At 51.2% G+C, this 24,050-nt stretch overlaps 3 protein-coding genes across 9 annotated transcripts; 2 read left to right on the top strand and 1 right to left on the bottom strand.

Moving 5' to 3' along the window:
- Positions 1 to 149: 149 nt before the first annotated feature.
- myo5b (myosin VB) lies at positions 150 to 17,506 on the top strand. Of its 3 annotated transcripts, none has more exons than XM_077622258.1 (37): positions 150 to 269; positions 2,285 to 2,395; positions 2,461 to 2,632; positions 2,774 to 2,918; positions 2,999 to 3,155; positions 3,866 to 4,009; positions 4,076 to 4,157; positions 4,237 to 4,344; positions 4,861 to 4,970; positions 5,030 to 5,377; positions 6,011 to 6,151; positions 6,214 to 6,336; positions 6,407 to 6,490; positions 7,567 to 7,695; positions 7,772 to 7,869; positions 7,928 to 8,014; positions 8,085 to 8,196; positions 8,267 to 8,478; positions 9,522 to 9,678; positions 10,622 to 10,861; positions 10,945 to 11,187; positions 11,334 to 11,427; positions 11,844 to 11,974; positions 12,042 to 12,161; positions 12,236 to 12,370; positions 12,646 to 12,729; positions 12,791 to 13,030; positions 13,116 to 13,201; positions 13,867 to 14,065; positions 14,127 to 14,220; positions 14,283 to 14,417; positions 14,524 to 14,675; positions 15,193 to 15,279; positions 15,361 to 15,511; positions 15,815 to 16,281; positions 16,467 to 16,547; positions 16,727 to 17,506. In XM_077622258.1, exons 1-37 carry the CDS (start codon positions 240 to 242, stop codon positions 16,898 to 16,900), a joined length of 5,463 nt encoding a protein of 1,820 aa, XP_077478384.1. In that variant the 5' UTR covers positions 150 to 239; the 3' UTR covers positions 16,901 to 17,506. The 3 variants fall into 3 exon arrangements, with proteins under 3 accessions (XP_077478384.1, XP_077478386.1, XP_077478385.1); XM_077622259.1 differs by lacking the exon at positions 150 to 269 and adding an exon at positions 641 to 960; XM_077622260.1 differs by lacking the exons at positions 16,467 to 16,547; positions 16,727 to 17,506 and having other exon boundaries at positions 15,361 to 15,617; positions 15,815 to 15,958.
- On the bottom strand, positions 17,352 to 19,196 carry capslb (calcyphosine-like b). 3 transcript variants are annotated; one of them, XM_077622270.1, is made up of 5 exons: positions 18,833 to 19,196; positions 18,227 to 18,433; positions 17,991 to 18,168; positions 17,712 to 17,921; positions 17,352 to 17,645 (listed from the first exon to the last, which is right to left on the bottom strand). In XM_077622270.1, exons 2-5 carry the CDS (start codon positions 18,361 to 18,363, stop codon positions 17,544 to 17,546), a joined length of 627 nt encoding a protein of 208 aa, XP_077478396.1. In that variant the 5' UTR covers positions 18,364 to 18,433; positions 18,833 to 19,196; the 3' UTR covers positions 17,352 to 17,543. The 3 variants fall into 3 exon arrangements, with proteins under 3 accessions (XP_077478396.1, XP_077478395.1, XP_077478397.1); XM_077622269.1 differs by having other exon boundaries at positions 18,227 to 18,395; XM_077622271.1 differs by having other exon boundaries at positions 18,227 to 18,363.
- Positions 18,022 to 23,847, top strand: lmbrd2b (LMBR1 domain containing 2b). Of its 3 annotated transcripts, none has more exons than XM_077622263.1 (17): positions 18,022 to 18,371; positions 19,984 to 20,201; positions 20,275 to 20,360; positions 20,423 to 20,521; positions 20,796 to 20,963; positions 21,035 to 21,245; positions 21,349 to 21,423; positions 21,485 to 21,595; positions 21,654 to 21,837; positions 21,985 to 22,166; positions 22,244 to 22,377; positions 22,451 to 22,556; positions 22,633 to 22,730; positions 22,811 to 22,914; positions 22,977 to 23,023; positions 23,095 to 23,363; positions 23,580 to 23,847. In XM_077622263.1, exons 2-17 carry the CDS (start codon positions 20,028 to 20,030, stop codon positions 23,644 to 23,646), a joined length of 2,115 nt encoding a protein of 704 aa, XP_077478389.1. In that variant the 5' UTR covers positions 18,022 to 18,371; positions 19,984 to 20,027; the 3' UTR covers positions 23,647 to 23,847. The 3 variants fall into 3 exon arrangements, with proteins under 3 accessions (XP_077478389.1, XP_077478387.1, XP_077478388.1); XM_077622261.1 differs by lacking the exon at positions 18,022 to 18,371 and adding an exon at positions 19,201 to 19,369; XM_077622262.1 differs by lacking the exon at positions 18,022 to 18,371 and adding an exon at positions 19,204 to 19,369 and having other exon boundaries at positions 19,966 to 20,201.
- Positions 23,848 to 24,050: the final 203 nt, after the last annotated feature.

Genomic DNA, 24,050 nt, shown 5'->3' with positions numbered 1-24,050 from the left:
CGGAATCACCAGTTTGGATTTCAATATTTTTGATCGAATATTTGCCTTTTTTTTCTTCTCTCAAGCAGCCCCCCCCCCGCCTCGATGCCCTACGGCGAACGCTACCGGGTTGCCGTTTGGTGCTTGTGGGCGTGACCTCAAGGGAAGAAGCTCATACCTGCCATGGGAGTGTTAAGGGAGGGACCTTCCAGCCGGTTTCCCACACGTTACCGACACATCAAGAACACATATGAAGAAACATGAACGTGCATTATCACCTTTACGCAAAGGTAAGCGCTCATTTATTCTGACGACCACACATTGATGGCCAGAGAATTACCATCAGGTAGAGCATCCCTAGGAGCTAAATTTCGTTTGTAGGTATTTTTATTGGCCCTGAAAATTCTATTTTACTTGTGGTGTATACATATTCTCTTTTATGTAGTCAGTTTTTTTTCCCATGGCAAAATAGCCATGGGCCACAATTATACCTTGTAGTATGGCCTTAATGAATGGCCCCGATGCAAAATGGCCGACAAGTGACGACATTCATCCCGCATAAGAATAGTATATCGGAGTCAAACGCCTCGTCAACGTTAGCGGGTGACGTCATTTTCTTCCTCCAATCACAGCCCTCGACATGCACCTGGCGCGGATGCGCTATGCACTTGTACTGTCTCTTTAAGATCTGCGCGTGCACGTCAAGAAAAACAAAGAGCGCAGCCGCTCGGCCCGGCCGCCAAACAACCTTCGCGACCCTGCCGGACCCGACCGGACCGGACCGGACCGGGGTAGCCTAGCCTCTTCTCGCCTCTCACCGTCGTTTCCAATAAGGTCAAAGTTTCTCACGGAGCGTGGAAAAAGTTTGCGGAAATACCTGTTATGCACCTGTCATAAGCACTTGCCGCTTCCGTGTTTCGAGCCGCTGGACTTTGACGGTTCTCAAGGGAAGACATGTCCGTCAATGAGCTCTACACGACGGTGAGTCGGCCCGGCTCTACTTTAGTTGAGTTTATTTACTTAGGAAGTGAAAAGTACAATATTATTGCCCAAGTTTAATTAACGAGTGAAGGGACGAGCGTGGGAGAATTGTACTCAATTTCTCGTTTTGGTTCTGCTCGTGTTTGTGTTGAGTAGGGGAGCCACAAATGGTACGACCCAAAAGTACCGCCAATTACGTAGTAGACATGTTCCAAAGAAATGAAACGTCCTTCAATGAGTCAAATAGTTACAAAAGAAACCACATTTGGAGAAAGGTTCGACGCCAAAAACATGACATTTGGTTAGGTTTACAGAAGAGGAGTCCAATCCTTTCAAACTGAGTGAATGGGCTCGTTTTAGAAGACCTCCAATTCATTTGGAATGGGAGTTGTTAAAGGGACAGCTTGCCTAAAACTATTAATTTTTTTTACTTTTTCTAAGGTTATAATTAGGGTTGGGCAAGCCAGCCCAAAAAGTGTTGCAATGACTTTTTTTAATACATATTGTCTTGGTGGGGAGGGGTTAGCACACCCGCCTCGCAGTTATGTGATCGAGGGTTCAATCCCAGTGGTTTCCGGCCTTCCCGTGTGGCGTTTGCATATTCTCTCTGTGCCTGCGTATCTTTTTTTCTGGGTCTTCCCATATATGCCAAAAATATCCATGTTAGGTTGATAAACACCAAATTCTGAAGGTGAGTGGTCGTTCGTCTCGGTGTGGCGACCAATTCCGGGTCTCCCTCCCTAATTCTGGCTCCCAGCCTGTTGATTTTAAAGATTTTCCATCAGAAAATGACGTCTGCTCCCGAATAACAATCTAACGTTGATTTTTGTTGTTGTGTGTTTTGTATTTTTAGGTGGTGGCGGGGGATTTCCTAGAATTTAAATGGAATTGAACACTACAAAAATTGGGAAGCAAAAAATGTTCCCCTTTTCCTTCTTTCTGCGTCAGTACAGTCAGTCATAGAAGCTGCATACATGGCGCCATCTGCTTCCTCTTCAGTCTAGCCACCCCCCACGGTTTTGGATTAACCCTTGCAAAGGCACTCATTGGCTGCCATTGACGGCGCTGGCCGTCCAATCTGATTTGACTGGGAGGGGCAAATGCACGTCGGGTTAAAATGACGTTGGATTGAACGGCGTCCATGTCGCTCACTCTCGAGTCTATTAGAGCTAAAGTCCCCTTCCTTATCTGGCCCCGCCTCTCAATCAAATGTGCCCTGGCGTTCCTTCTTCGAAGCGCCAGTCTCCGCCCCCTAATCCCACCATCTAGCTAGCTAGCTAGCCCATTCCCGCTCGACTTGACTAGCATTCTTCTTGCGTTTCAGTACACGCGAGTATGGATCCCGGACGCGGAGAACGTGTGGAGGGCGGCGGAGATCACCCGAGACTTCAAGCAAGGAGATCCGACCCTGCACCTCCTCTTGGAGGACGGCAAGGTGAGCGCTCGCCTTCCGGAGCCCCGTCTTAATTTCTAACGTTTTTTTTTTTTTCCCCGCGTCAGGCGCTGGAGTACCCGGTGGGCCCCGAGAGAAACACGCTGCCGTTCCTCCGTAACCCTGACATCCTGGTGGGCGAGAACGACCTGACGGCGCTCAGTTATCTTCACGAACCCGCCGTGCTGCACAACCTCAGGGTTCGATTCCTGGAGTCCAATCACATCTACACGTACTGTGGTCAGTGACAATTTAAATTTAGTCTGGTTGCCGTCACAAAAAATACCGTATTTACTCGCATATAAGCCACATCTGTTATGGGCGATGCCAGTGAGAATTTTGTCCTACAATGATTCGATTTTTTTTATGACGCTCGCGCAGGCATCGTTTTGGTGGCCATGAACCCGTACGAGGAGTTGCAGATCTACGGTGAGGAGGTGATCAACGCCTACAGCGGTCGCAACATGGGCGACATGGACCCGCACATCTTCGCCGTGGCCGAGGAAGCTTACAAACAGATGGGCAGGTGGGGAGCGCCCGTGGACGGGGGGCGTCCATTCCCGCGGCTCGCCTAACGCGTCTCACCGGCCGGCTTTTCCGGCTCAGGGACGAGAGGAACCAGTCCATCATTGTGAGCGGGGAATCCGGAGCCGGCAAGACCGTTTCAGCCAAGTACGCCATGAGGTTCTTCGCCACCGTGGGAGGCTCTGCCAACGACACCAACGTGGAGGAGAAGGTTTTGGCGTCCAATCCAATCATGGAGGTGGGTCGGAACACTTGTTTTTTAATTTCTGAATTTTTGGAAATATACTTTTTTAAAGTGCCGTATTTAATTGAGTATAATGTGGAAAATTTTGTTTAAAAAAAACAAGCAACGTTTGGGTTCGTGTTATACATGAGGTCTTCGCTTTTATGACCACATCCCGGGGAAAATGCCCTCCGCAGCCTTTATAATGGGAGAGGTAAAACCTGTCTTTGTCCACTGGAGGGCGTGGGAGAACCCGTTTGAGTGCAAAAAAAACAAAACAAAAAAATTGCACCAATTTTTTGTAAAAAATTATGGGTGCACGTTATACCCGAATAAATACGGTAATTATTTAAAACTTTTTTTAAATTGAAAAAAATGTGGGGCTATGTTTATTTCAAATTTCTGTTTGTTTTTTTAAAATATTATTTTACAATTTAATTCCATCATTTATTTATTTTTACAAAAACGTATTTTTTTATCTGTGCCAAAATGAGTTTATATTCAAATATTTTTCTGGCAAAATATGACGTGGCTACACTTTTTTTGGCTCAAATTTCTGTATGTTTTTTTTTTTTTACAATTTAATTAGATTTTTGTTTAATTATTAAACAAAAATGTTAAAAATAGGAATGTTTTGTGTCCCCCGTTTATTCATCGAGCCACACATTTGTCACGCTGACTACGTAAAACCTTTCTGGTGACCGTGTTTTTTTTTGCGTGTTCAGGCCATCGGCAACGCCAAGACCACCAGGAACGACAACAGCAGTCGATTCGGCAAGTACATCGAGATCGGCTTTAACCGCAGCTACCACATCATCGGCGCCAACATGCGAACGTACCTGCTGGAGAAGTCCAGGGTGGTCTTCCAGGTGAGTCGGCATCCGCGCGCCGTACCGCACCGTGGGCGGGCTTCACCACATTACGATTTGCGACAGGCCGAAGAGGAACGCAACTACCACATCTTCTACCAACTGTGCGCGTCCGCTTCTTCGCCGGAGATGCGGGATCTCAGCCTAAGTTGGTCTTTCTCCTCTTTCTCGCCTTCTGAGATGTGACCAGATGACCGGACTTCACTTTTTGCCGTTTTTCTCGACAGCTAGCGCCGAAGACTTCTCCTACACATCCATGGGCGAGAACGTCTTCATCCAGGGCGTCAGTGACGCCGACGACTTGGAGAGGACCAGGCAGGCCTTCAGACTGCTCGGTGGGTACACTGTCGATTGGTCGCTGGTCTTTTAGTCGCCGATCTTTTGGTCGCCCGGAAGGTTATTGATAATTACCATTGAAATCGTTGCTCAAATTTCCCAAATACAAACTGCGAATTACTATTTAGTCATACTTAATGCCCTATTAATGATTAGGCTAAAGAAAAGCTCCAAATTTCCCGGACTTTTATTGTTTTTTGTTGGAGAACTTGTTAAGACCCTGACTGACATAGCTTCTTAAAGGGACAACACATGTACATACAAATTTTTATACACTCATACGTCGGCTCAGTGAAACTGCTCATGGCCATTGTTGGCTTTTATTGATGCGTACACCGTACCTTCTTTTGTCGCCGGTCTTTTGGTCGTCGGTCTTTTGGTCGCCCGTTGTTGCGGTCGGGGCGACCAAAAGACCGGCGACCAAGCGACCGCACACGGCTCGGTGAGCGAGCGACCAAGCGGCCCTTTCTGGATGTCCAATGATATAAAACAGTAACGTTTTTTTTGGTCTGCAGGCATCAAAGACGCTAACCAGAACGCCATCTTCAAGGTCCTGGCGGGCATCCTGCATCTGGGCAACGTGGAGATTCACTCGGAGAGGGACGGCGAGTCCTGCCACGTCTCGGTGAGGCCTCGCTCGCCGTCCGCGTCCGTCCGGAGACTGAGCGCCTCCTTTGCTTTCAGAGCGACGACGTCCACCTGGCTCACTTCTGCAGGCTCCTGGGCTTGGAGGCGCCTCAAATGGAGCACTGGCTGTGCCACAGGAAGCTGGTCACGTCCTCCGAGACCTACGTGAAGAACATGTCCGGCCGGCAGGCGGTCAACGCCCGCGACGCCCTGGCCAAGCACGTCTACGCCCGCTTGTTCGACTGGATCGTGGCGCGCATCAACGCGGCGTTGCGCACGTCCTCCAAGCAGCACTCCTTCATCGGCGTCTTGGACATTTACGGCTTCGAGACTTTCGAGATCAACAGCTTCGAGCAGTTCTGCATCAACTACGCCAACGAGAAGTTGCAGCAGCAGTTTAACTCGGTGAGGGTGCCGCCAGACCTGAACCGACTCGCTGGGGGTCAAAACGTGGTATCTAAGTTAAGAATTTGGGATGAATCTACGTAGCAAAAAGCAAAGTACCTTCACCCGGAAGGATCCGTGACCGGACGTTTGGTCGCCGGACGTTTGGTCGCCTCTCTCATGAATATAATTTTGAGAGCTGGTTTCAACAGTAAACTCTCTGTCATGTTGTCAAACGTCCGGGCGACCAAATGTCCGGGCGACCAAACCTCCGGGCGACCAAACGTCCGGGCGACCAAACGTCCGGCGACCAAACGTCCGAGTACCAGAATAATCCATCCATCAGTTAGCCAAAGTCAATTCGCTAGCCAAAATCCTATCGTTTGAAGACCTAAAAATAGTTCATTGTTACAGGATAAGGTAGCATAGCACTGGCTAACGTTGTTTTGAACACAAATAGGGACAAACAAGGCCATGTTTGCTATGAAGAGATGCAAAAATTAGCATTTGGACCAACTTCAGAAATTGACAAACGTGGGTGAGAACTGCCATTAGCCTTGCTAGCTTGTAACAAGTGTGCTAGGGTTTTTCCCCTAGCCTTTTCTAACCCTTGACATTCAGCAGTAGAAAATGACCCATGCCATTGGTGTGCAGCACGTGTTTAAGCTGGAGCAGGAGGAGTACATCAAGGAGCAGATCCCGTGGACCCTCATCGACTTCCACGACAACCAGCCCTGCATCGACCTGATCGAGGCTCGACTGGGTGTACTGGACCTTCTGGACGAGGAGTGTAAGGTAGGTCCTCGCCCCGGCGCCTTCCGTTCGGTCCCGTTGACCCGCCCGCCGACTCGCGGCAGGTTCCCAAAGGAACGGACCAGAACTGGGCGCAAAAGCTCTACAAGCGGCACGACGCCAGCCCTCACTTTCAGAAACCCCGAATGTCCAACACGGCCTTCGTCATCGTCCATTTCGCCGATAAGGTGGGCCCGCCCGACCGGGGTTTTTTTTCCTCTCAGTCCGGGACCGACGGATGTCGTTGGCGCCCCCCAGGTGGAGTACGAGTGCGCCGGCTTCCTGGAGAAGAACCGGGACACCGTCTACGACGAGCAGATCAACATCCTCAAGGCTAGCCAGGTGACAAAATCATACCTGTCAACCTCTGCCGATAACTGCCCTTATAAATGATTATGATTCCCCTTACAAACCCCCCAAAAACCTTACAAACACCGTACGAGTCGTACGGTGTTTGTAAGGTTTTTGGGGGGTTTGTAAGGGGAATCATAATCATTTATAAGGGCAGTTATCGCAAAGGTTGACAGGTATACAAAATTCACTCCATGTCAAGTGTTGCACCGTGAAAATGACATCATCGGTATGGGCGAGTACAAAAAAATAACCTGGCCCTCTGGCTATTTTGATCGTGGTGAAGAATAATGAGCCCTGGTTTATTTGCAACCAGGGTCAACAAAACCAAACCCGAATCCCCAAAAAAGAAAACAACAAATATATTTTACACTAGCTAAGTTAAAATTGCCTTAAAATTGTTGAATTTTTACAATTTCTCGCGTATAAGCCGCCCCCTGATTCACAGTTTTCACCTCCATATTCATGTCTTTTGTATACAAGCTGTACGTGTTGTTAGGGTTAGAATTCAGGGGTGGGCAAAGCGATCATCCTGGACGGGTGCTGTGGGTCGGTGCAGCTTTTTGTTCCACAGACGCAGAGTTGAAGCAGCGGGGGTTGGGCTGAAATGAGAAGCACCTGAATCCAATCCACTGATTGCACTTGCAACATATTATATTTGTGCCACGGTATCACAGGAGACATAGTGCCTGGGTGTTCAATTTTTTTTGCTCCAAGATCTACTTTTCAAGGAGTTAACCTTCCACGATCTACATTTTTTTACAGGCCACCGACAAAGCTCAGAAATTATTTATGTTGATATATTTCGCATAAGACTCTATAATTATGTATGCGAGCGGCAGGGAACGGGGGGTGAAAATCCACTCTCCATTCACGTTAAAACTTACTGTGGACATGCCAAAATTATAAGAGCCTAGCTCAAGAAATCCACAGAGGGGGGATCAAAATGTTCCCTATCTTATTGGCAATCTACTGGCTGATGGGCACACCTAGTGTAGAAATACGGAATTACGTGAGATGGTGATGCTTTGGCTGAAATCAAGTATTTTGCTTGCGTTTCTCATCAGCTTCAACTGGTGGCCGACCTGTTCGGCAACGATTCGCACGGACCCAAATCGGCCAGGGTCAACGTGCGCGCCGCAAAATCGGCGCCCCAGCCCCCCAACAAGGAGCACAGGAAGACGGTGGGCCATCAGGTGAGCGGAGGGCGACGAGCCGGGGCGGAATTGGCGCCTCGATTACCGCACCCCCTTCAGGCGTTTGGGCTTTTAGTTCCGCAGCTCTCTTCACCTCCTGATGGAAACGCTGAACGCCACCACGCCTCACTACGTGCGCTGCATCAAACCCAACGACAACAAGGAAGCCTTCTCGTGAGTCCCGCCGACGGCGTCCGCTCAGCTCCGGACCCCGAGCCGTCACTTCGCGCAGGTTCGACTCCCGTCGAGCCGTGCAGCAGCTGCGAGCCTGCGGCGTCCTGGAGACCATCCGGATCAGCGCCGCCGGATACCCCTCCCGGTGAGCACGCTTTCTTCTCCCGCGTGTCGGGCGCCGCTTTTTTTTCTCGGCTAACCCTTCTCTCGCGCAGGTGGACCTACGGCGATTTCTTCAGCAGGTATCGCCTGTTGATGCGTAAGGCGGACGTGTCGTGTCCCGACAAGAAGTTGGTGTGTCAGAGGCTCCTGGAGACGCTCGTTAAGGTGAGCGAGAGGTCGCCGTGGCGGAAGTCGCCGCGGCTTGGCTGACGGCTTGCTTTTATCTTCTTCTCAGGACGGCGACATGTTCCAGTTGGGGAAGAGCAAGATCTTTTTCCGAGCGGGCCAGGTGGCCTACTTGGAGAAGTTGCGCGCCGACAAGTTCCGCGCCGCCTGTATCACCATCCAGAAGACGGTGCGCGGATGGCTGCAGAGGCTCCGCTACCAAAAGATCCGGAAATCCGTCATTTTATTGCAGAGATATGGACGTGGCTACCTGGCACGCAGGTCTGTACTCTCACAACCTTTGCATACCTGTCAACCTCTGCCGATAACTGCCCTTATAAATGATTATGATTCCCCTTACAACCCCCCAAAAAACCTTACAAACACCGTACGAGTCGTACGGTGTTTGTAAGGTTTTTTGGGGGTTTGTAAGGGGAATCATAATCATTTATAAGGGCAGTTATCGGCAGAGGTTGACAGGTATGATAAAGAGCAAGCCTTTCCACAATACTAGTGTCATACAAGTGCAATCAGTGGATTGTCGTCAGGTGCTTGTCGTAGCCCAACCCCCGTTGCTTCAAGTTTGTCAGTCAGCTCGGTCAGTGTTGGATGATTTGAGCAAAAAGCTGCCGCTACCCATAGACAGTAGCCCTTGAGCAAGCCCAAGTCTTTTTCTGGACCTATTGAAAAGGTTGGCCATCAAAGCGCAGACTTTTAACCATTTGGACTCATTTAAGAGCACCTTTCTTGAATGATATTTCACCCATTTCATTATACACAGCTGTGTATGATGACAATAAAGGTTTTTGATTTGATATAAAAGCATAGCATCCCATAAGATTGGGCTTTCATTTCAAACTATTCCACAAAATGTAGGTTTTCATAAAGAGCAAGCCATTCCACAAAACTAGTGTCATACAAGTGCAATCAGTGGATTGTCGTCAGGTGCTTGTCGTAGCCCAACCCCCGTTGCTTCAAGTTTGTCAGTCAGCTCGGTCAGTGTTGGATGATTTGAGCAAAAAGCTGCCGCCACCCACAGACAGTGGCCCTTGAGCAAGCCCAAGTCTTTTTCTGGACCTATTGCATACCTGTCAACCTCTGCCGATAACTGCCCTTATAAATGATTATGATTCCCCTTACAAACCCCCCAAAAACCTTACAAACACCGTACGAGTCGTACGGTGTTTGTAAGGTTTTTTGGGGGATTGTAAGGGGAATCATAATCATTTATAAGGGCAGTTATCGGCAGAGGTTGACAGGTATGCCTTTGAGTCAACTCAACCTTGTTTTGTAGCTATCCTTGACCCTCATTTGGTACCCTCTAGGTACGCGGAATACTTGAGGCTGACGCGCGCCGCCCTGGTGTGCCAGAAGAACTACCGCATGGCCAGGGAACGCCGCGACTTCCTGACGGTGCGCCGAGCCACCGTCACTATCCAGGCCTTCGCGCGAGGGATGTTCACGCGTAGGATCTACCAGGAGGTAAGGCCGGGGCTCGGGAAGAAAAACAGAAAATATTTTGAAAAGGCAACGGAAGCAAAACTGTTGTACTTTATTTAGACATTTTACAACTTACTCATGTCATCATCACCCACAAATCCATCAAAGTCCTCATTTTCTGTGTCCGAATCAAACAATTGCCCAAATGAGTCTTCCAAAACGCTGGGTCCCGCGTTGTAGTTCTTAAGCCTCCGGGAATGACAGCAAGCTCCGAGTTATTATATATAATATATATACATAGTTCACAGTCTAGCTTTGAATGCTCCGTTGACGCCAACATTTAGCGGCAGGATTTCTTTTGTAAATACAGCCGAAATGACGGCCAGCACCAAATTAGTGTGCTCGCCATCATACTAACTGTATTGAAGAACTGGGTGTATTAAGAACTCTATATCCCAGCAGTCACTGCGCAGTACTTTATCTACGGGAAAATAGTAGAGTCGGGGGCTGGTTTCCGTAGTTGTCCTATCGACTGATTTATTTTATTTTATCGTGATAACAATTTTAGTATTGGTCCATATATAAAGCGCACTGGATTATACGGCGCCCTGTCTATTTTGGAGAAAATTTAAGACTTTTATGCACGCCTTATAGTCGTGAAAATACGGTACATCTATAATCTTCCTTTGAATTTGATCCTAAAACAGAAAGTCGGCACTCGTGATTTACTTTATCGGACCGCACAAAATGAGGCGGTGGGCCAGATTTGGCCCCCGGGCCGCCACTTTGACACCAGTGGTGTCCATAAAAATAACATTGAAAATCCATGAATAAGATAACCTGGTTTGGTCATTAGTGATAATAAATGAGACATTTGTTTTGAGAAGGCCCCAAAAAGGATGCTTAATTGTTCGGGCGCCATTGTGGGTCATTTTCCCCAATTCACAGGGTCAACGGGATAATCTTCTTCTTTGTTTTGGCCCAGTTCCTACTTCACCACAAGGCGCTGATCATCCAGAGCTGCGTCCGCGGCTGGCTGCAGAGGCTGAAATTTCGGCGGATGCGGCACGCCGCCGTGGTGCTGCAGTGCGCCTACCGGCGCTGCCGGGCTCTGCGCCGCTTCAAGGTGCTCAAGACCGAGGCGCGCTCGGTCGCGGGCGTTAAGAAACTCAACATGGGCATGGAGAACAAGATCGTGCAGCTGCAGAGGAAGATGGACGAGCAGGTGGGTTCCAAAAGGGGGCGTCGGGGGGAGTCTTGGACTCCGTCTCAGTCTCGGCGCCGTCTTCCCTGCCATCTCCGATTCAGGGGAAGGACTACCGCGAGCAGAACGACCAGCTGCTTCGTGCCAACACCACCTTGGGAACGGAGCTCAGTCGGGTTCAGCAGCAGTTCCAGCAGCTGGAGCAGCAGGCCCGCGGCCAGCAGGGCGGCGCCGATACGCAGGCGCAGGCCCAATTGGAGGAGCTGCGGACGCGCCTGGAGGAGGCCCAGGTTGTCAAAAGCCAGACGGAGGATCTGCATCGGACCGAGAAGACGGAGCTGATCCAGGTGAGGACAAAGTGTTGGAGCGGTACTAGTATCATTTTTTTTATGTGTCCGGTACCAGCCGATACCACTCGGGGAGGAATAATCGGCACGGTGAGAGAAAAAAAAAAGGTATTGGTGCAAATTTGTGTTTTTTGTGGTCTCGTCAGAGAGTGGCCGAGCTGGAGAAGGAAAACGCGCTGCTCAAGAGCCAAAAGGAAGAACTCAACCAGAAGCTCAAACTACAGTCCAGCCGTAAAGCAGGTCAGTGGCATAAAAAATGAATTTAATAATAATAATAATTTATTGCGAGTCCGGGTCACCTGGTTTTGTGGACCTGCCGATACCGTTTCCCGATCCGATACCTGCTAAATGTATTAAAAGGGGAAAATAGCACATCCAAATGTTGTTTTGTTCCCGTTTGAACAGAGCTATCCAAAAATAAAGCCATATAAGACTAGCAAAAACATTTTCTTCTGCAAATAATCGATCCTGCAAAAATAAAAAATTGTATTAACTAATTGTCTGCCATTGACGGTGAGGTTATGCAAAAAAATGTGTCGTTTTTTTGGAGAAAAAAATTATTTGCTTCACCAATCAAATTTCAAGTTAGTGCCTAACCAACCGTGCTAGCGGCACTTTTTTTGCTAGCCTAACGCCGCGTGCGCTCGTGTCCCCAGACGACGTGGGAGGCGCCTTGCTGCGCGCCGAGATGGACTCCGAGCGACGTCGCTACCAAAACCTCCTGAAAGAATATTCCAGACTGGAGCAGAGATATGACAACCTGAAAGAAGAAATGTCTCTGACTAAGGTTGGCCTCGCCGTTTTTTTTGTTTTGGTTTGACCCTCGCTTCACGCAGAGCCCCCCCCCCTCGCAGTTCCAGCCGGGTCACCACCGGAACCTGTCCAATCAGAGTACCACGGAGTCCGACTCCAACTACACGTCCATCTCCACCTCCGAGGCGGGAGACACCGACGACGCCCTGCAGCTGGTCGAGGTGCGTCCGTGGCGATGGAGGTCCTCTTCCTTGAGAGGTCACGTGACCCCCCCCCCCCCCCCGTTTTGTCGCAGGAGATGGGCACCGACAAAGCGGCCATGGACATCGGCATCTTCGTCAAGCTTCAGAAGCGCGTGAGGGAGTTGGAACGTGACAGGAAGCGACTGCAGGACAGCGTGGACAAGATGGAGGAGATGGCGAGGAACAAGGTTTGCGCCTTGACGACGGCTAACGGAGACCATAGCTAGCTTAACGTGCTCGAGGAGGCTTTTTTTTGCATCATTACGTGGCGGCCATCTTGGTAGGGGTAACGTTAGATGGGTGTACTGTACTCTGTCTTGAATGTGTCTGCTTTTGGCCGCCATTGACATGATCTTAATCATGATCAATTGACACCAAACCCCCCAGTTGTGGTAGCTTGGACGCGTCTCAAAGGCACCCGCCCCCCCAAAAAAATCACCAACCACTCCGTTGCTCCATTTAGGCCTGCAAAGAGGAGGAGGCGAAGATCCTCAATAGCGCCGCCGCCGAACAGGAAGCGGCAGAGTTGGCCTACAACACCCTGAAGGTATGGCGAAACCGAATCTTCGCAAACCGTCTTACCAACGGCGTTCCGCCATGACCCGCAGCGTCAGGAGCTGGAGTCGGAGAACCAGCAGTTGAAGGACGACTTGAACGAGCTACGGCGCGGCGTGAGCGAGCACGCGGCCGACGCCGACGGATCGAAACAGCTCCGGGACGGCTACGACATCCTGATGAGTCAGCTCAAGGCGGCCACTGAAGAGCTGGACGCGCGTAAAGAGGAAGTGGTCATACTCAGGACGCAGATCGTCAGCGCCACGCAACAACACGCCGACAAAGACCTTTCGGTAACCTCGACGGGGGGTGAAAAAGGCTTTGGATGAGAAGTTATCCAGCAGGTGGCGCCACGTTTGTTTTTCCGTTGCCCCGTAGGACGAATTGGACGGAGCCGTGGCCGAGTTGCCGTCGGATAAATCGCAGGCGCAGGAGGTCTACCGGAACCTGTGCCAATCCAACAAGTACGTTGATATCATACCGTATTTATTCGGGTATCACGGGCAAAATTTAGTAATGTTTCGGTGCGCGTTAAACATGACGTCTTTGCTTTTATGACCAAATCCCGGTTAAAAAAAAGTCCCCAACACAGCCTTTATAATGGGAGACGTAAAATCTGTCTTTGTCCGCCAGGGGGTGCGCAAGGGCCTGTTATGGAATCAATTGTTTGGTGAATCTGATCAGACTTTGAAAAAATTGAAATATTATGATGAATTAGACTTTAAGGATTTAAAATCATATGAATTTTTAGTCACAAATTATATGTGCGCATTATACTCTAATAAGTACGGTATTTTTTTGTAGTTGTCTATAGTCTTTTTTATAGCTGTCCCAAAATATGTGCATAGCGCAGCAATACTTAAATTTGATGTCAAATGACAGCTGGAAAATATTTTCCTATGGGTCCCCATTGGCCCCTTGGCTGCAGTTTTCAGACCCTGTCCTATATTAATTTTATACAAAGATTTAAGAGTAAAAAAATCATATTTTCTTTATGAAAGGTTTAGAAATCAAGCACACCTCAATTTGGGCATGGATGCATTTGGTTGCCACTAGAGGAAGACAGACCGAGGCAGCCATTCCCAAACCAATCCTCATGTCATCTTCATTTTTTTGGGGAACCGTGCAGGATTCTGGAGCGCGAGCTGGAATCCCAAGCGAGCCAACGCGCCGAGGAGGTGCGAGACCTACGGGCGGAGGTGGAGACGCTGAAGGAGGACGTGGAGAAGAAGCAGGAGGCGCTCAACCAGGCCACATCCTTGTCGCCAGAGGCCCTGCTTGAGTACAGCGTGCAACTCGAGATCACCAGGCTCACCGACGACAACCTGGTAAGCCCAACGTCGAGCCTCGTCGGCGACCGTCTTTTCCCGCCGCCGTTTTGCCTCGCAGGACCTGAAGGAGTCGGTGGAGAAACTGGAGAAGAATGAGCGCAAGCTGAAGAAACAGCTGAGGATTTACATGAAGAAAGTCCAGGAGCTGGAAGGTATGCGCCGGCGGGGAGCGACGATAACGGCGCGATGCGCTAACTCCGCTCTCGCCCTAAAGCGAGTCGCGGCGGCGCTCGTGGTAAATCCGAACTGGGGCGTCACGTGATGCTCCAGCGCAAGGAGAAGGACTTCGAAGGCATGCTGGAGTACGACCAGGAAGACGAATCTCTGCTCATCAAGACGCTCATCACAGGTCGGAACTAACTTCTGATTTGCACCTCAATTCTCCTTGACTTTGCTTCCATATCATGCCACTTCCTGTCGCCGCCGCTCTGACGGACGCCTCCTTTGTCCCGCAGACATGGTTCCCGGCATGCTGTCCGGCACGGTCCCGTGCCTCCCGGCGTACATCCTGTTCATGTGCGTCCGTCACGCCGATTACGTCAACGACGACCGCAAGGTGGAGTCCCTGCTCACCGCCACCATCAACGCCATCAAGCGCGCGCTCAAGGTGAGACGGCGTCCCGTGACCTACGCCCGACGGTACTCGGCCGTTTGGTCGCCGGACTTTTGGTTGCTGGACTTTTGGTCGCCCGGAAGGTTATTGATAATTACCATTTAAAATTGTTGCTCAAATTCCCTAAATACAAACTGTGAATTATTATTTAGTCATACTTAATGCCCTATTAATTATTAGGCTAAAAAACAGCTCCAAATTTCCCGTACTTTTATTGTGTTTTGTTGGAGAACTTGTTAAGACCCTGACGGACGTAGCTTCTTAAAGGGACAGCGCATATACATACAAACTCTTCTACACTCACACGTCTGCTCGTTGAAACTGCTCATGGCCATTGTTGGCTTTTATTGATGCGTAGACCGTGTTGTTTTACCTTGTTTTGTCGCTGGACTTTTGGTCGCCGGACGTTTGGTCGCCGGTTGTTTGGGTCCGGGCGACCTAAAGTCCGGCGACCAAACGTCCGGTCACGACGCCCGACCGCCCTCTGATCTCACCTCCTCGTCCCGAGCAGAGGAACGAGGATTTCGAGACCACTTCTTTCTGGCTGGCCAACACCAGCCGCCTCCTGCACTGCCTGAAGCAATACAGCGGAGACGAGGTGCGTTGAACACGAAGGTCGAGCGCCACCACGCTGCCACCGCGCTGGGAGTTGAACCGCGTGGCTTGTGCTCCTCCTCAGGCTTTCATGGTACAGAACACGCCCAAGCAGAACGAGCACTGCCTGAAGAACTTCGACTTGGCGGAGTATCGGCAGGTTCTCAGCGACCTGTCCATTCAGATCTACCAGCAGCTCATCCGCGTCGCAGAGGCCACCATCCAGCCCATGATTGGTCGCTACCTCTCACTACTTTTTCTACCTACTGACTCTGCTGCCTTCCTTTTCTTCCTCGTACTCCTTAGTAGTACTTGAGCTTCATCCTAGTACTTCCCCTCCTTGTGAGTACTTCTACTCTTGTACTGTACTTCCCAATACTTGCTTTTGTGTTGCCCCCAATTCCACGTACTTGCAAGTATTCCACTCTAATCTTTCTTTTGGAGGGAGAAAGTTCCCAAACTAAGCTAAAATCTCATCACCCGCATTCGCCGCCATTTCCGGCGGGACCGGAATCACCGTCTCCCGCTTTCCCCCTCAGTGTCGGCCATGTTGGAGAGCGAGAGCATCCCCAACCTGGCGGGCGTCAAGCCGCCCGGATACCGCGACCGCTCGTCCAGCATGGACGACGTCGACGGCGTCCCCGGCTACACGCTGCCGACGCTGATCCGGCAGCTGGGCCGCTTCCACGGCGCCATGCGGGACCACGGCCTGGACCCCGAGATCGCCGGGCAGGCCGTGCGGCAGCTCTTCCGCTGCGTCGCCGCCGTCACGCTCAACAACATCCTGCTGCGCAAGGACGTGTGCTCATGGAGCACCGGCATGCAGCTGAGGTACAACACCAGCCAGATGGAGGAGTGGCTGCGCGCCAACGGCCTGTACGGGACGGGGGCGGCGCAGGCGCTGGCGCCCGTCATTCAGGCCGCTCAGCTGCTTCAAGTCAAGAAGAAAAGCCCGGAGGACGCCGACGCCATCTGCTCGCTCTGCACGGCGCTCAACCCTCAGCAGGTCAGCCACCAAAAGCCTTAATCCCCGCAAACCCTGTGGTTGTTAGCGCTCGGCGGCCATGTTGCGTCAGTGCCGTTTGACAAAGTTGCATGGCAGTCGATGCAGCGCCGACTTTGAAATAACCATGGATTGCTCAAATTGAATTTGAAAGACCCCTGACCTAACCTTCCGATCCTCGCCCGTAGATTGTCAAGATCCTCAACCTGTACACGCCGCTCAATGAGTTTGAAGAGCGCGTCACCGTCTCCTTCATCAGGAACATCCAGGTCAGATATGCCAAAAGTGCCTCAGAGTGTCGTGACCACTAGAGGTCGCCCAATGTGGGATTTTTGAAGGCCCAAACCGATTCATCTTGAACAAAGATTATTAAATTATCCTATTGTACCAGCTGATGGCCAATTTAAAAGAAAAAAACTGTATTTTCTCACTTATAACCTGTATGCAGAAGCAACTTCAAGAGCGAGGCGTGGCCAACGGCGGCGACTTGGCAGCCCCTCAGCTGTTGGTGGACACCAAGCAAACGTTCCCGTTGCTTTTCCCGTACGCGCCGTCGTCGCTGAGCCTGGAGACCCTCCACATTCCCGCCTCGCTGAGCCTCCACTTCCTGGTCAGGGTGTGAGCTCGCTTCACAAAAGAATCCAAATATTTATGAGGTTTGATCTGAACTTTGGCCTTTTTTTCCCCGTTTGAGGCGGCGCACGTTGACGCGAAGTTAGTTTTCGTTTTTTTTAAGTAAGGCTTTTAACCTCTCAATTTGCCGATCTTGATGGCGCTGGGCGTCCAACCTTGGAGGGGCGGATGAAAGTACCCCTCCCAGTCCAAATGGATTGGACCTCCAGCGCGGTCAATGGGGCGGGAACATGAGCCGGTCCTCCCAGTTGAGATGAATTGGATGTGCAGTACGTCATTGCCAATGGCGGGCAATGAGTTAAATATTATGAAATTGAAAAAGATCAACTTTAGTACTGTTATTGGGGGCCATAACCAGAGTGCATTTCTGTTTTTATTCATTTCCATTTGATTGATTTTGTTTTTATAACCGTTTTTCTTCGTTTTTAATTCATGTATAATTTAATGTCATTCTTTTTGGAGCAGAAATAGTCTTATTTTTTTCATGACCATGTTGTTCAGGTCATGTCAAAGTTTAATGAATAATTTAAAAACCATTATGACGCTGAAATCTTCTTGTGTAATTGATTTTGAATACAAACAGAATTTTAGCTGATCCATCTGTGTCCGCAATCTCCACGGCGACCGTGGATTCAAAGCTTCCACGCGTTCCTCATCATGAGGATGAAGAAGGCGTCGTTATCAATGGAGGCGCTGACACCGCTGTAGTAGTTGATGAACTCTTCGTGCGTCACCTGCGACGAGACGCGACAGACCCGTCCGTCACCCCACGACGCCAGTCCTAAAGTCCCGGCGGGTACCTTTCCGTCTTTGTCGTAGGGCGAGTCGAAGTTGTCCAGGAAGGTCTTGAAGACCTGATCCTCGCTCCACTCGCCGTTTTGGTACTTAGGGTGGTACTTGGCGTTGTAGACTCCCTTCAGGTCATCCACCGTGACGACGCCATCTTTGCTCCTGTCCAGTTTGCGGAAGGCCTCCGTCACCACGTCCCTGCGGGACTGGGACATGGCGGGCTGGTGTGGACCGCTCGCTGTTAGCGGCGGGAGAGACGGGGGATGCCGCGCCGGCCGGTCGGCGTTTACCCTTAGCGTGAGCAGGAACTCGTCAAAGTCGATGGCGCCGTCGGCGTCACGGTCGAAGTGCCGGAAGATGGCCGCCGCTTCCTCTTTGTCCATGGGGAGGCCGAAGTCGTGGATGCCCTTCAGGAACTCCTTCAGGTCCAGCGAGCGGTTGGCGTTGTCGTCCATGACGCGGAAGACTCTGAGCAGAGAGCGGAGGATACGCGACGGGCCGAGATCACGCCGGGGCGAAGGCTCACCTTCCGAGGCCTTTGATGCCGGCCGAACCTCGGGCCAGGCAGCGGAGGCGGAGTCTCTCCACCGGATCGGAACATGACGCCAGCTGACGTTTGGCCTGAATCGCCATCTCCTGGTCGTGTCGAGAGGTTCCCGCCATCTATCACGGTACCGCCAGTTGTGTTCGTATATCTTGTAAGGTCAAGGTACTGGTGTCAAACTTGCAGTCCCTGGGCCAGATCAATGTCAAGCATGTGCATTGACTTTGTCTTATCATTAACATCAAATTTCAATCTAATTGGAAAAATGAGATAAAATATAAAAATGTACTACGTTTAAAATGTAAAATAATTTCCGTAGTTAAAATTGTTTTAATATTAATTTAAATGGATTTGCTGTTATTAGTAGTTAACGCTATCAAGTAAAAGGGCCCAAAATACCGCCCTGTGAGACTCAATTAGCCCACGGGCCACAGGTTTGAGACCATAGTTTAAACTAAGAGATAGAAGAAAAAAAGACATTGCCCAGCTATTTTGCAATGTGTTTATTCTTTCCAATATGTTGCTGTTCATTTTAAAGTAGCTATTTTTTTACGTTTAACTACATTTTTTTTATTCAGTTGAACTTACCTGAAGCGCACAACACCGGAAATAGCTCACGCTGGCCAAAAGTCAAAGGTCAAGATCAAAATTGGACGACTTTCGCTCGAGAAGGAGATGCGAATTGCCACAAGCGCAAACACGCCACGGTTGCTAGGGTAACCTGAACTCCTTCTTTTCGATTGGCTGTAAATCTGCTAGTCGCTTATTGGCTGTGAATCTGCTACGCAATTGGACGAAGTAGTAATATGCCTGCGCCAATGTGAGCTCAATGTAAAATAATACATTTTTTTACAGCGTCTATATTTCGTAAGCATACCATAATGCATTTTGACATAATTTTCCTGAAGAAGGATACGTATGGAAATTATTACTTTTGGAGTTCGCATACTTCCTGCTTCCGCCATTACTGCGCATGCTCGTATGTAACGTTGACGTCATGTCATCTGCTAACCTGGATGTGACTGCTGCATCCGACAATGTTTTGGTTCTTCAAATAGCTTTATTAATAGGCTATCTCGTCAAATTGAACACACGTTAAGGCGACAAAAGAACTACTGTAGAGCGGTAAGAGTCCGAATGTTGTCGCTTCTCTTGACCGTTGCTAACTAACTCGGGTGCTAGCAGGACGGAGTCCTGAACGTGACGTCGGGTTTGGAATCATTAGCTTGCCTATTGTCTGCTCGGGAAGAATTTTAATTAGAAGTTTGCTCATTAGTCTTGACGGCATCAATATAAGCAGCTCATTCATTCCACTCAAATCAGCGAACCGTGTGTGGTCATTTTCGTTAATGTAACTGACCGGGAGGACTTTTGAAGCAAAGCGTGTAAACACATTTAAATTTGTTGAATATGTTAATGCATATGGCTTCATTGCTGCTCTAATATCGTCTTGCAAACGTATGCCTAGAAGCTGTTGTCTGCTAGTAGTCAGCCATCATTAAAACCGACAAAAGTTAGACTATACTAACGTAATTTGACATGTAGAAGACAAATTCAGGGTGTACCCTACTGCCCAAATTTATCTGAGATAGACCCATTCACCCCCACAATCCTTGTGAGGTTTGGCAATACACAAAATTAAACTGAATGAATGGAATATAACTGTTAATAAGCATTTCTAATTCTACCAAATAGGGCTGTTTATTTCTTTCTATTTGTAGTCTGTTCTTTGTCGGCAGGCGGGGCGTGGCGTGGTCCGAGGCCGGCCGGCCCGAGCGTCAGGATGAGCGGGGCGGCGCTGGGCGTGGAGATGGTGGTGGTCTTTTTCCTGGCCCTCTTCCTGCTGCATCGCTACGGAGACTTTGGCAAGCAGCAGCGCATGGTTCTCTTCGGGACCCTGCTGGCCTGGTACCTCTGCTTCCTCATCGTCTTCATCCTGCCGCTCGACGTCACCACGGTCGGTCCCGAGCGAGCGAGTGAGCGAGTGAGCACGCCTTTTTCCTCAACGGAATTTATCTCCTACCTTTCAGACCATCTACAAACAGTGCAAGAAGGACCACGCCGCGGGCCCGCCCCCTTTCAACGGGACCTCAGTGAACGCGTCGACGCCGCCGAGGTGGGTGCGCCAGGATGGGTCCGGACCGGATAACCGCGTAACGGTCCGCCATCTCCCCGCAGTGCGCCGACGCCGTGTGAAGAGCCGTGGAGTAACATCCCCGACGGCGTCATGCCCGTCTTCTGGCGGGTGGTCTACTGGACGTCACAGTGCCTCACCTGGTCAGTAAAAATGAGGACCTTTTAATCTGGTCATTTCACCATTTTTGACCTATTAATAACTACAGTTTACTTACTTATACTATGCCAAAAGTAGTTTTGTTTTGATACGTCAACAAAAGCCTGTGAAACCAAGCTAACGTAAAAATAACAGGGTTTGCGTCGGTCCTTGAAAATGCCTGAATTTTCCTGTTGTGTTGGACACCTAGTCGTGGTCGACATGACCAAACAACTGAAACGGGTTCGATGTGTAATGGGCAGTGCGTCCTCGGCTTAGGTTGCTGCTGCCCTTCATGCAGTCGTATGCTCGCTCTGGCGGTTTCTCCATGGCCGGGAAGGTCCAGACGGCCCTGGTGGAGAACGCCATCTACTACGGGACCTACCTGCTCATCTTCGGCTCGCTGCTAATCTACGTGGCCGTCCACCCCGAGTTGCGCCTGTCTTGGTCGGTTTCCGTTCGGAGACGAGGCCGGGTGGCCACGGGGCCAATCTCCAGTCTCCGCTCCCCACCTCCAGGTACAAGCTGCAGACCATCGGCATCGCGGCGGCCAACACTTGGGGTCTCTTCCTGCTGGTCCTGCTGCTGGGCTACGGTTTGATCGAGATCCCGCGCTCCTACTGGAACGCCTCCAAGCACGGACACTTGCTCCTCAAGACCTACTTCAAGGCCTCCAAGCTCATGACCGAGAAGGCCGACGCCGAGGAGAACCTGGAGGACGTCATGGAGGTGTGTCCGATAGCAGTCAACGAATTATTAGGGGTTAAGTTGTTTTTTTTTGGTGTTAATTAGCCAATTGCTAACCAAATTGTGGCATTTCTTTTCACGGCAGGAGGTAAGGAAGGTGAGCGAGGCCATCAAGTACAACCACCCGCTGCGCAAGTGCATCGACACCATCTTGAGGAAGGTGAGTCCCATCCCGCTAGCTCCGCCCCGCCACGCCCCACTGACCACGCCCGCCCCCGCAGTGCCCGACGGACTACCAGGACAAGATGGGCCGCAACATGGACGACTACGAGGACTTTGAGGACCGGCAGACCTTCCCCGGCGAGAAGAGCCTGGTCAAGCTTCACAAACAGGTGCGGGCAAAATGGCGCGATAGGCGGCGGAAGCGACGCTGACGGGGGCTCGCCACAGGTGATTTACGCCGTTCAGCGGCACAAGCGCACGCGCGTGCAGTGGCACATGCTCCTGCAGGAAGCATTCCACCTGGAGGACGTGGCCAAGAACGAGGGCAGCTCCACGCGGCGCTTCGTGCGGAGCTTTCCGCCCTCGCGGCCACCCGGATGGTTCTGCCGGACGCTCTACACGCCCGCCGCAGGTACGTTAGAGTAACGTTAAAGTCGAATAGAAATGTTTTCTGGGAATAATAGATAGCCGCCGCCCCAAGTGTAAACGAATCAAAGTTGGATTGAAGGAAATGAATAGAAAAAATGTGCTTTGTCCCCCATGCCCCGCCCCCAACCAGAGTGGTACTGGGAATGCGTGCTGAAGCGCGTGTTCCACCGCGCGCTGGCGGCGCTGCTGGGTCTGCTGAGCGCCGCCGTGGTCTGGTCCGAGTGCACCTTCTTCAGCACGCGACCCGTCCTCTCGCTCTTCGCCGTCTTCGTCCAGCTGGCCGAGCGTAGCTACAGCTACGTCTACATCCAGGTGCGCCCACGCGGCCAGCCGTCGCCGCGCCATCCGCTTTTCTCCGCCGACGTCGACGCTTCTCCCGCGTGGAACAGGTGGCGTGCTTCGTCACCATCTTCTTCCTGTGCACGTGCGTGTACTCCACGGTTTTCCGCATCCGCGTCTTCAACTTCTACTACCTGGCGCCGCACCACCAGACGGACGCGTACAGCCTGCAGTTCAGCGGCATGTGAGTTTTATGCCGGCGCGTCGTCTTCCTTTTGACTCGGGCCGTGACTCCGCCTCCGCCTCGGGCGCCGCAGGCTCTTCTGCCGGCTGACGCCGCCGCTCTGCCTCAACTTCCTGGGCCTGATCCACATGGATGCCGCCATCTCGCACCAGGACAAAGAGCAGACTGCCTACACCTCGGTGGGCCGGCGCCGCCTTGGCCCTTTGGCTAGCTAGCTAGCTATCTAGCTAGCGTGACGCGCTTCTTGTGCGGCAGATCATGGGCTCCATGCGGGTGTTGCCCATCGTGGCTGACGGTTTCTACATCTACTACCCCATGCTCATCGTCATCTTGTGCGTGGCCACTTACTTCAGGTAAGACGTCGAGCCCGGCAGGTAGGAGATCCACGGCGGCTTTCTCACGGCGCCGCACGTCCCGTCCCGTCCCGTCTCAGCCTGGGCACCCGCCTGCTCAACCTGCTGGGCTTCCAGCAATTCATGGGCGACAGCGAGCTGACGTCGGACCTGGTGGACGAGGGCAAGGAGCTGATCCGCCGAGGTGGGTGCCGGCCCCGCCGCTCGCCGCCCGCCAGACGCCAAAGCGTCGCGTCTCGTCCGCAGAGAAGCGAAAGCGCCAGAGGACGGAAGACGGCGAGAACCGGCGCCGCGTGAGTCGCGTCTCCCGCCGTGAATTTGCCGACGCTTGGGAGACGTGGCCCGCTTACCGATTGTCCTCCAGGAATGGAAGGAACGCTACGGGAACGCCAGGGACGACCGCTACGGGAACGCCAGGGAGGAACGCTACGGGAACTCCTCCAGGGAGGAACGCTACGGGAACGCCAGGGACGACCACGAAATGAAGGAGACGGCCTCCTACTCGGACGACAAGAGAGCGCCGGCCAAGTATAGCCGTTCGGCCGACGGAGAACGCGACCGCGTGGAGCTCCTCCAGGACCAAGAACCTCTGGACTTCAACGCCGACGAGGCGGCCGAGCAGGAGGGCGGAAGGTAAACGATCCTATCTCAGATGATTTATTTTTTGCATTTATTTATTTTGCATTTGTGACCTTAGACAGGAAGCAGCCCATTCTCAAAATCAAAAGCAAATGAATCATAATTAAACCAAATGAATAGGAAGGGAAAATGCAGACTAAGTGAAAAAGAAATCAATGTTGGGGATAAAAATGGAAATGGAAACATTGATTTTCTTTTGTTGACGTTCAGGTCGGGGGCGGGCGGCCGCTACCTGTCCATGTCGTCATCTCGCAGTCGCATTTTCGACGACGTCTGACGGAGAAGTCGGGACCCCGGCGTCGGACGTCGACCCGGTTTGCCCCCCTGGCCCGTCTGCGTAGTTCCCGCCCCGAACCTGCGGAGGGCGCCGCCGCACGTGCCACACCGGTTGTACTATTTATGATATTTATATGAAATCTCCGCGTCTGTGCTAGTTTGTCCTTTGTGCTGTCAATAAAGCTGAAGATAGACACATGAATGATTGACACCCGTCATCGATCTGTGGCTATTTCTGCCCCGGTGCGTTCAAGGCCGCCGCGGACGCTCGGCCGGACTTCAACCCGCGTGCAAATATTGACGCTCAGCCCGATAAAGATCTCACGCTTATAGTGGCTGCCCATTCGGTCACTTTTTTTTTTGTTAAACTCATTTATTGCAAAGTTCGGAATCCAAAATTAGTAT

The sequence above is a fragment of the Stigmatopora argus genome, chromosome 16 (assembly GCF_051989625.1).
Source record: "Stigmatopora argus isolate UIUO_Sarg chromosome 16, RoL_Sarg_1.0, whole genome shotgun sequence".
Taxonomy (NCBI): Eukaryota; Metazoa; Chordata; class Actinopteri; order Syngnathiformes; family Syngnathidae; genus Stigmatopora; species Stigmatopora argus.
The sequence above is the reverse complement of the archived record's forward strand: the minus strand, read 5'-3'. Positions and strand labels throughout refer to the sequence as shown.